The 11,410-nt window shown below is 43.8% G+C and overlaps 1 protein-coding gene across 2 annotated transcripts in view; it reads right to left on the bottom strand.

The window, feature by feature from the left end:
- Positions 1-11,410, bottom strand: part of Rad54l (RAD54 like) — a 24,751-nt gene that overhangs the window by 8,947 nt on the left and 4,394 nt on the right. Inside the window, exons 4-9 of one of the 2 annotated variants that reach the window (XM_008828510.3) lie at positions 7,745-7,805; positions 6,378-6,513; positions 5,886-5,955; positions 5,521-5,809; positions 5,180-5,304; positions 535-685 (exon numbers count right to left, since the gene is read on the bottom strand). In XM_008828510.3, the coding sequence (XP_008826732.1) occupies positions 535-685; positions 5,180-5,304; positions 5,521-5,809; positions 5,886-5,955; positions 6,378-6,513; positions 7,745-7,805 (832 nt within the window). Of the gene's footprint in view, positions 1-534; positions 686-5,179; positions 5,305-5,520; positions 5,810-5,885; positions 5,956-6,377; positions 6,514-7,019; positions 7,131-7,744; positions 7,806-11,410 lie in introns of those variants that run through there. The other variant, XM_029561300.1, reaches the window with a different exon arrangement.

Below are 11,410 nucleotides of genomic sequence, written 5' to 3'. Positions count from 1 at the left end.
TTTGGCCTGGAACTCACTGTGTAGACCAGGCTGGCCTTGAACTCACTGAGATCTGCCTGCCTCTGCCTCCGGAGTGCTGGGATTAAAGGCATGTGCCACCACACCTGGCCTCTTCTCTTTTTTTGAGACAGAGTCTCCCTGTAGCCCTAGCTAGCCTAGAACTCACTATGTAGACCAGGCCAGCCTCAGTCTCACAGAAATCCATCTGCGTTCGGCTCCTCCCAAGTGTTGGGCTTAGAGGCATGTGCCTCCATGCCTAAAGTCATGGAGCACCACACTTGGCTTTTTCTTTTTTGAGGCAGGATCTCACATAATCCAGGCTGACTCCAAACTCCCTATGTAATCAAGGATGGTCTTGTTCCTCCTGCTCCTATTCCTAGGTGACAGGATCAAAGGCATCAGCCTGCTTATGGCTTTGCTACTCTCTGACAAGAGAGACCTTCCTACAAGTGTCTAGTGATCCACACTTAACTTGCAGTGTCACCTTTCTCCTCAGCTGGAATTACACTTCAAGGACAAGGCAGGGTTCCTTACCCAGAATGCCTGAATTAACAAAATGTACCAAGCTGAAATATTCAAGCAAATCATTCTGGATGGGGGTCCCAGAGATCAGCACCCGCCGACTGGTATTCAAACTGTTCAGTGCTTGGTAAGTCTGATTCTCAGAGTTCTTGAGCCTGTGCCCCTGCAAGAGAATTCTCACTTAGAATAAGATATGGTATCCTCAAATGGTAACAAAGTCCAGTACAGATAAGAAGAGTTGCAAACATTACAGGTTCTAAAGCAGTAGGAGCTCAGCAGAACTAGCATGAGTTTCTTCACCCACTTGCCTGGATAGAAATATTAGGCTCATGAGGCAGACCTTTAGTTTCCAGACCAGTGCTATAGCCATAAAACAAGGATTCCCTCTGTTCCCTCCCACACTTCCACAGCCCAACCTCCAGAACCTTACTAGATCACCAATCCTTCTCACTTCATGTGGCCATGTTACAGACCCATGCTTTCAGGGCCCTCCTTCCCAGCCCATGCAGTCCTGAACCTTCAGAGCAAGATGCCTTCTTTATCAGCCTCCAGGCCTTGTTTGAGCCATGAGTGCTAAAAGGACTTGGCTGTGCTCCTCCTTCAGGCAGAATCCACACATAGCTAATAGAGATCTTCTCTTCACAGCTCTTCTAACCTGTTCTCCCTGCACATTCCTTTGTAACTTTTAAACCATTTTCAAGAAGATGGTAAAGGACTCTACCACTTCCCTCTTTTTCCAGGAACTACATGGACAAGATCAGGTCATGCCTTTTATATATCTAGCATCCTCTCAGCTCCATGCTAGGCAAGCCACAAAAAACTCAACCAACAGCCGGACATGGTGGTGCATGCCTTTAATACCAGCACTCAGGAGGCCAGAGGCAGGCAGATCTCTGTGAGTTCCTGGTCTACACAGTGAGTTCAGGGACAGCTGGAGCTACAGGAGACCTTGTCTCAAAAAGCCAGAAAAAAAAAAAAAAATCAACCAATGAAAGGATGAACAAACAAATCAGACCTGCTCTCTCTAGAATGCCTTTGGCAATGTAATTAAACACAGATCTTCCCCTGACTCCCTCAAAACCCATAGAACAGAACAAATGGAAATTATATTCATTTTAGAGATAAAGAAATTGAGGTTTAGAAAGGTAAACAGTCATCCAAAATTCACACTAATGCAAAGTTCACAGAGCTGCAATTGGAACTCAGGTCTTTCAACTCCAGAGTCTGTGCTCTGATACTCCACCCTCTTTGATCTCAACTAGGCATGAATTTCTTCTTTCTTTCTTTGAGAAGGGGTCTCCCTGTAGCTCCAGTTGGCCTGGAACTCACTATGTAAACCAGGCTGTCCTCAATCTCAAACATTCACCTGCCTCTGTCTCCCAAATGCTAGGATTAAAGGTCTGCACATACATGGCTAGGCATGAATTTCTTAAGCATATTTGCCTTTTATAATAATTTCAGTGCTTTTGAAGAACTTGTTCACCCCATATGCTAATGAGTAAACCCTAAGCTCTACTCATAGATAACTCCTCACCAATGACACCAAAATGGACATAAAAAGAGACCGCCAGCAGAATGCCCTCAGGAATGCACTGGCATGCTCCACTGGCATGCTCCCAAGACACAGCGCCAAGACCTTACTGATGCACCCACCGGCATAAGAGGCTCTTGAAGGCCACTGTGTGGCTCTGGCTCTGGCAACCATTGATCATCTAGCACCTTTGCTGAGACAAGCCCACCTGACAGGTAAAGACCTGCCTGTCTGTCACTCTCAAAGACCTTCCAGACCTCCTGGACCTGCGTACCTTCCTTGGATCCACTGGCCCAGCATCTTGGAGCTTTGGCTTGAGCCTTGCTCTCACAAATGTGTCCAGCTGTCTCCCACCTGCATACCCTCCTGGTTTACTAAGCATGAATTTGATTGTGACTTGTCACGTGTTTGAATTCTTATTAACAGACTTAAGCATGTGTGAAAGGCAAAAAAAAAATCTGTTGGAGGGACTGGAGAGATGGCTTAGCAGTTAAGAGCACTGAGTGCTCTTACAGAGGACCCAGGTTCAATTGCCAGTACCCATATGGCGGTTAACAACCATCTGTAACCCCAGTTCCAGGGGATCCGATGCCTTCTTTTGACCTCTGAGGGCACTGCATGACACAGGTGCACTTACACCTTACAGGCATGTGGGCAATACACTCATACACATTTAAAAAAGAAATCTGTTGGAGTGAAGAGAAAAACAAAGCCATCCACAAGGCCATAGTAAAGAATAAACCATGTTTACTATGCCTTTAGAAAAAAATATAATAATAATTTCAGTGCACAGGGACACAGCCATGTACAAAGTACTGATCAGTGAAAGTAAGCTGAATGAAAGATGAACTAAGGTTCATCTAAAGGTTGCCATTAAAGAATTAAACATAGAATTTTATGTTTTAATGTTGTCTTGTTTTTGAGACAGGGTCTCCCTGTAGCCAGAGCTGGCCTGAAACTCACTATATAGATCAGACTGGACTCAATCTCAGAGATCCTCCTCCCTCTGCCTCCCCAATGTTGAGATTAAAGGCATATGACACCATGCCCGACATGTTTTAATTTTTTTTTTTTTTTTTTTTTATTATTATGTGTATGCATGTATTGCCTGCATGTAGGTAAGTGCACCCATGTCGTGCAATGCCCGCGGAGGTCAGAAGAGGCTGTCGGGTACCCTGGGACTGGAGTTACGGACAGTTGTTAGCTGCCATGTGGGTGCTGGGATTCGAACCCAGGTCTTCTGCAAGAACAACCAGTGTTCTTAACCGCTGAGCCATCTCTCCAGCCCCTCAGGTTTTTGTTTTGTTTTTTTTAATTTTACTTATTTTTTTTTAATGTGTATGAGTAGTGTATTTTCTGCATGTTCAGTGCACCTGTGTCATGCAATGCCCGTGGAAATCACAAGAGGGCATTGGATTTCTCTGGAACTAGAGTTACAAAGAGTCGTTAGCTCTCATGTGGATCCTCTGCAAGAGCAGCCAGTGCTCTTTAAGTACTAAATTATCTCTCCAGCCCCCATGTTTTAATTTTTCATGAGCATCAATAATTGGGTTCTGTTTAAACTGAAGATCCCTGAAGGAAGGGATCACAGACCCCCAAGGGCTTGACACATAACAAGCACTTGATCAAATCAATGAGCTACCACACTGATTTGTGAGTCTCTACGAAGAGGAAAGCAACCTCCTCAGCTCCCTACTGGACTAGTCACTTAGGTTCCAGAATAGGTCCTGTCATCATCACCATCAGATCTTAAAACACAATTTCTGAGCCAGGTATAGTGGCCTATGCCTATAATCTCAGCACTCAGGAGGCAGATTGAGTCCAGCCTAAGCTACATAGTTGGTTCCAAGTCAGCCTAATCTACAGAGTGAAAGCTTATCTCAGGAGTAAAAACAAAGCTGCAGATGCTCCCCAGGAAACAAGAGCTACAGTCTGTTTCCTTTAATACAATCCCTTAGTCTAGAGCAGACTCCTAACAGTCACTCTCCGTGGTGATGAAACATACCAGGCCCTGACAAACACACACTCTCCACCCTAATTCACTGTGTACTTTACTCCTACTAGGAGGAACAGCCCATCAGGGTATGAAGAAACATACCAAACAATGACTGACTTTTCATAAGGACAACAGCTCAACTGGGAACAAGCTCACAATGAGCAAGTACAGTCCCCAAAAGTACACTTTTCCTGTTTCCTCCCTGAACTCCCCCAGATACCAGATGAATCTAGATTCCCAGAGCACAGTCATTGTCCATTAACAGGACTAAGTCTCTCTACTAGTCCCAAAATATGCTAAGTGACCTTAATGCTCCCCAAGAAACACAAACATGGTACAGCAATATTAGGGTAGCAAAAAAAATTCTTTACAGTAGGAAAGCCACATGCCACCCTCACTACATTCTAAGTATTTCCATCTCTACCACCATTCATGCATAATAACCAGAAATTCAAGGCTAGCCTGTGAGACTCTGTCTCAGAATCAACAAAAACAAAAACAGAAAAAACTTATAGGAATATCCATACTGGGGTTTTATTTTGCTTTTGTTCTGACACAGGCTTTCTATGGAACTCTTAGGCTATGTGGAACTTTTTGTTTGTTTTGTTCCTTGAGACAGGGTGTTCCTGTAGTCCCAACTGGCCTGGAACTTGCTATATAGACCAAGCTGGCCTCCATCTCACAGAGATCCACCTGCCTCTGCCTCCCAAGTGCTGAGCTGCATGGAACTCTAGATCCTCCTGCCTCACCATTTCTAGTGCTAGGATTAGAAGCTTGTGCCACCACACTTATGTAACATGCCAAATTCTAGAACCTGCTGCTTTACACACTATGCCACATCTCTCCATACTTCCAAATCCTTCCTGATCTTTGAAGTCCTTCACTAGTCTAGCAATACTATCCTAGAGACAAAAAAATACCAACAGGCCCATGGCACCCAAACTCTCCTCAGTCTTAGGCACTGTTTAATCTCTTCAGGAAGACTGCTATCATAGGCTCTCCCACTCACTTGTCCCCTCCAAGGCAGTATTGTCTGTCCCGACATTCCCCAATGACTCCTGGGATAGTCAAGTTCAATGAAGACTTTCACATCTACATCTTCTACCACCCAAACTACAGAGTATAAGTACCTCATCACATATAACCAGTCCAACACTTCCTTTTTGAAGGACTCCAACATGAAGGCGGAGAGTCTCATAGGAAATGATGAGGATGGGAGCAGGCACTCTAGCTCCACGCTGGTTCATGAATCCTTCTACAACAGAAAGGTGTCAGGGAACAAATCAGAACACCCAAAAGAGAAAATGTCGGACAGTTGTTTAGCATGATCTGGAAACACTGTCTATATTTCAGCTATTTTAATAACAATTTTCCCATTTGCCCCATGCTGCCCACAATACTGGCCACAAGGGAGCACACTAATAAGAAACCTGGGGAGAAGAGTAGAGCCATGTTTGTTAAGGTTCCATACCCAGCTTTCGGTCTATCTCATCCTTGGATCCTCCATCGATGGCCAGAGGCTGGATCCTCCCTCCAAGCCATTTCCCAACCTCATTGTACCAGTTCTTCACCAGGCTGGAAGGCGACACCACCACTGCTTTGTCAATTTCTGGCTTGCACTCTGGACTCTGGCGCAAAAGTGTCCACATCAATGTGATGCACTGTAGTGTTTTTCCCAGACCCATCTCATCAGCCATGATACATCCATAGCTGCCAGGGATACGGCGACTGGTGACACACTCCCACAGGAACTTCACTCCCTGGTGAATAACGGCATTCAGTCTTTGGCACCTACTTAGCCTCTAGCCAACACCTCATTCCCCTCACCCTCATTACCTCTCTCTGATGAGGCCGCAACACCTTACTGAGAATAGGATCAACAACCACGTGGACAGGAAGTTTTTCCCTGAGAAAACAGAGTATGCGTGTCAGACTCAGACAAGGTCACACTCTAAGGAAGTGGCATCCTGCCAATCCAGAGGCCAGAAAGGCAGCTGCCTGAGACAGTACTTTCTTGGGCACGTAATAAACCACAGCAAGGTCCCGCTCTAGAAGTCATAAGGTAAGGAAGGGTGACGGATTCCCTCTGTACTCCCTTGATCACTTCCCTCTCCCCAGTGAGCATGGCAAGAGGGAGTGTGGACCTCACGGGATTACATGCTCTCCCCCAGGTTATCTCCGACCCAACCATTTACTGTCTGGATAGTCACAGTCATGATAGCTCTGACAACCTATACCAATCACAAAGAGAAATCATACCAAAATGCCCTCTGAGGCACATACACTAATAATGGACCAGAACCGTTCAAGAAATACCAATGTGCATACTTGTCGAGCTTCAGCTGGTCATGGACACTCAGTGGAGGAGGCTCATACAGAACTAAGGCACCTTCTTCCAGAGGGTCATGGAGGGCACGACGGACACCAGCTCTTTTCAGGCCCAATGCTCGCGAGCCCAGAGGACCTAGAAATCAACAACCAATCTATCAGCTAAGCCTCTATATTCAGGAAGTCCAGGATGCCCAGCTCAAATACTCATCCTTCAGATAACCTTTCAGAGCTACCATATGACCCTCTCTCTTAGAACTCCTTCAAACCAGTCAGGTACCTCTACCCGGCCATTATTCCTTCAACTCTCGATCAGAGTTTTTCCTATTTTATTTCTCCCATTCAACTACAAACTTCTGGAAGGAGGGCTGTACCATGCTCATCTCAAATCAATTGTGGCAAGGTCTGAGACTCAACAGAGGCCTTTCAAATAGGAGAACTTAAGTGCTGGTCGCTTCCCTCCCTGACCCCTAGTTCACGTACAACACAGCATTCTAAACAGGACAAGGGAAAACCATAGAAACCAGGCCTCCTGCAGTCAGCCTCAGAAAGGAGGTAACATGGAACATGCTTGGACTGAATGAAGGAAGCCCAGGATTATTAGCCACCTTGGCCCACCAGAAGCTTATTGACCTGATATACCTCCACCAAGATGAGGTGAAATTATTCTTGGAAGTTCTTGATAAAACTGTAGCTTTCCCTGCCGGGTGTGGTGGTGCACGCCTTTAATCCCAGCACTCAGGAGGCAGAGGCAGGCAGATCTCTGTGAGTTCAAGGCAGACAGCTGGGGCTACAGGGAGACCCTGTCTCAAAAAGACTGAAAAAAACAAAACAAAAAACTATAGCTTTCACATAGGCCTCAGGAGGATCACACCAAACACAGACACCACTGGATAACATCTTTAATTCCCAGCTTTGCTTGTGTTTGTTTTTTTAAATATTTTTATGTGCATGCATGTATTGCCTGCATGTAGGTAAGTGCACCCATGTCATGCAATGCCCGAGGAGGACAGAAGAGGCCGTCAGATCCCCTGGAACTGGAGTTACAAACAGTTGTTAGCTGCCATGTGGGTGCTGGGATTTGAACGCAGGTCTTCTGCAAGAACAATTAGTGTTCTTAACTGCTGAGCCATCTCTCTAGCCCCTGCTTGTGTTTATAAAGACAGAAATCTTTAATCTCAGGCACATGCACATATGACTGATTCAAAAACCTGAAGTCTTGTCAAGTATATTGCACATCTGAAATCTCATCATTCAGGAAGCTGAAGCAGGAGGAGTGCTATGACTTTGAAGCCAGTCTGACCCACATTAACAAGCGCTTGTCTGAAAACAAACGAACAAGAAAACCTGTAAAATCTCCATTTTACCTTGATAATTTGGGATGGGGATCTTGAAAGGCTTTGACAAAATGCTTCGAATAAATGCTTCCTAAAAAGAAAGGAAAAGTAGGAAGGTGTTGTATGCAGATATTCTTACATTTCTTCAAGTTTTATACTCCCTTTTTTTCATGTAAAGTTCTATATAATTCCCACCCAGTCAACCAGAAGACTCAGAATTCATTGCATATAGATCGTATCAGTGAAGACACCTGCTCTTCCCTAGGGCACAGTATCTTGAGAAGCAAGTGGGTATATTCAGTGGGTACTAATATAGAACTATACTGTCTGGTTTTAAACACTACCATGCAGGGCTCTATCTTCTCAAATATATCTCACAATTGTTTTTGTGCTTGTTTAGTTTAAAATTAATTTTTATTTTATGTGTATGAGTGTTTGCCTGTGTGTATGTTAAGTGCATCCATGTCCTGCAATGCCCGAAGAGGCCAGAAGAGGGCACTGGATCCCCTGGAATTGGAGTTAAGGATGGTTGTTAGCCATGCTGGGAACCAAACCTAGGTCCTCTGCAAGAGCAGCCAGTGCCATCTCTCCAGCCTGGGCTTGTTTATTTTTGATGTTAGAGATTAAAACCAGGGGCTCTTGCATACCAGCCACACACTCTACCACTCAGCTAAACCCCCAGTCCACAATATATTTTTTACTGTTTGAGTTCTGTCCATTGCATTTAATTTTCATATACATATGATAAATCCATATCAACCTCCTTAAGAACTAAACAGCTCCAAGATTAGTAATAGTGGAAGTAATACAAACAGTAGTAATAAGTAAAAGGATACTCTTTCTCACTAGGTAGTACTCTTACCTTAACAACAAAATTTCCTTTGATCTTTGATCTCTCCTCTCCACAGGCAAACTTCCAGAAAGAACTGTCTCCCTTCCTTATATCCTACTCCCATCTGTCTTCTAACCCTGTCAGGCCTCTAAAATGACTCTGCTCAAGGTCATGACCTGTCTGTCAATGGACATGATTCCATTCTTTAACAAAGCTGGTCATTCTGTCTTCACAAATATGCTTTGCCCTGACTTTGTTGACACCATCCTCCCACTATTCCACTTCTCTAGAATCTCACGTTCAGTGTTTCGTCCTCTGCCTAATCCCCTTCAGTGGTCCAGCCAGGTGTGGTGGCACATGCCTTTGATCTCAGGAGACAGGAGCAGGCAGCTCTCTGTAAGTTTGAGGCCAGCCTGGTCAATGTAGTAAGTTCCAGAACCAGGCCAGCTGGGGCTTTACAGTGAGACCCTGCCTCAAAAAAACAAAAACAAAAAAGGGCTATATAGTGAGACCCTGTCTAGAAAAGTAAGAGTTTCAGGAATCAAATTCCAGCATATAACTTATAGTGATTGGAAACAAATCTGTTAAACTTTTCTGAACAATGTCATCATAATTTTTTTGGTCTTTTTGAGCCAGGGTCTCTCTGTAGCCCCAGCTGGCCTGGAACTTGCAATATACACCAGGCTGGCCTCAAACTCACAGAGATCCACCTGCCTCTGCCTCTCAAGTGCTGGGATTAAAGGCATGCACCACCACACCCAGCTCCAATGAGCTATTTAAAAAAAAAAAAAAAAAATCAAAACATTCTGTGGACCCCTAAAGTATATCACAGGCCCTGTGACTAAGGTGTCCATTTACCTCTCCCCATCAAATGCTGCTCTTTCTTTCTGCTTTCTATTGTAGTAAATGGGGTCATCATTCATGTACTTTGCCTCTGTGTCTGAAATCTCAACTTCATTGACAAGCTGCTCTCTCCTTTCATGTAGTCAATCCAAAGTCACTTTTTTTTCATTATTTAGAGAATACTTTATTAGTTTCTATAACCAAACTCGTGTAGATAAGACTTTACATATTTAATACAGTGCATTACCCCTGTACAAATGGAAAAAAAGTTTAACATTTCTAGACCAATATGGCTATTAATTTCTGTACAATGCCAACTCAGCACAGTAAACTGGGATAGTTTTTTCCAAAGTTGACAGAACACCTAAAGCTTTCAAAAAATTCAATTATATATGTGTATATATACATATATTTATATTTATATAGAAAGACAAATAATAGCAGTATGTGATGCATCAATAGCAGCAACAGCTTTTCCAGGTTCTGCAGTCATTTGAACAAAATTGTGGAGACATCCAGCAATAAATAAAATAAAAAACAAAATCCCAGAAAACAGCACAGTTCTGTTACTGGTGTGGTACCTGGCACCATTTTTTTTATTAGCCTTTCAATCATCACCTAAAAAGAAAACATTCTGAATAATATCATTAAAAACAGCTCTGATAGGCCGGGTATGGTGGCACATGCTTTTATTCCCAGCACTCAGGAGGCAGAGGCAGGCGGGTCTCTCAAGGCCAGCCTGGTCTACATAGCGAGTTCCAGGACAGCTGGAGCTATAGGGAGACCCTGTCTCGAAAAGACCAAAAAAAAAAAAAAAAGGCTCTGATAAAGCATGGTCACTACATGACATGTCACTTATAACTCTTAAGTACCTCTGAAATTTGCCTACTTTTTCCCATTCCATACTTTTTTTTTATTTTATGTGTATGAGTGTATTGCCTGCATGTATGTAAGTGTACCCATGTCATGCAATGTCCACAGAAGTCAGAAGAGGGCGTCAGAGCCCCTGGAACTGGAGTTATGGACAGCTGTCAGCCATGTGGGTGCTGGGAACTGAACCTATGTCCCTCCAGGCCCACATTCCTCACTCTAACACCCAACTCCAGTCGACATCTTTTCCTGTCTTGCTACCTGCAAGACGCTTTTCACAGCTTTTCTACCTCCATTCCTCATCCAAATGGATTTCCTACACTACCTTGTATCTCCTACCCCCACTTAAAACATATCAAAAGTCCTCAGTAGCCTCAGAATAAAGCCCAAATTCTCACAAAGGCTCTCTAATCCTGGCTTCTGCACAGCTCTCCAGCTATTGTCTCCCTCAACCTTCTCCCAACTCCCACACTTGCAAATGACCCAGGAATGCGAATCCTTTTTCAGCAGCTGCCCTAAACTCTTGTTGCCAGGCCTTCCTGCAGGCTTCTCATCTACAATCTCTTATTCCCTTCATCTGACTAACCCTTCAGAACCATCAGAGATTAATTTAGCATGCCATTGGAATTTAGGTCATTCCCCGACTCTACACTGTTAAGTCTCCTGTTGGTGTATATTCCTACCACAGCTGCACTTAAATCACATTCATGAGACACCTTGAACAAAGCTTAAATGAAAAAAATCCTAGAGGATTAAAGATCATTTTAACACTTTTTTTTTTCTTGGTCTTTTTCAAACAGGGTCTCCCTGTAGCCCCAGCTGGCTTGGAACTCACTATGTAGACCAGGCTGGGCTTGAACTCACAGAAATCCGCCAGCCTCTGCCTCCCAAATGCTGGGACTACAGGTGTGCACCACCACGCCTGGCTTAACACATTTTTTTATAACAACAACAACAAAAATAAAATGCACTATTTAGTGAATTAGATACATAAGGCAAACTATCACAAAAAAGCAAGAGATGGTAAACACAGTTCAGGATAGTGGTCACTTCTGTAATAAGGGAAGGAATTAGAGATTTCATAATGTTCTAGTGCCAGATGGTGGGTTTACAGGTGTTTATTTTGTTCTATAATATATATATATACATAT

The sequence above is a fragment of the Nannospalax galili genome, unplaced genomic scaffold (assembly GCF_000622305.1).
Source record: "Nannospalax galili isolate Female #2095 unplaced genomic scaffold, S.galili_v1.0 scaffold1233, whole genome shotgun sequence".
Classification (NCBI taxonomy): domain Eukaryota; kingdom Metazoa; phylum Chordata; class Mammalia; order Rodentia; family Spalacidae; genus Nannospalax; species Nannospalax galili.
The sequence above is the reverse complement of the archived record's forward strand: the minus strand, read 5'-3'. Positions and strand labels throughout refer to the sequence as shown.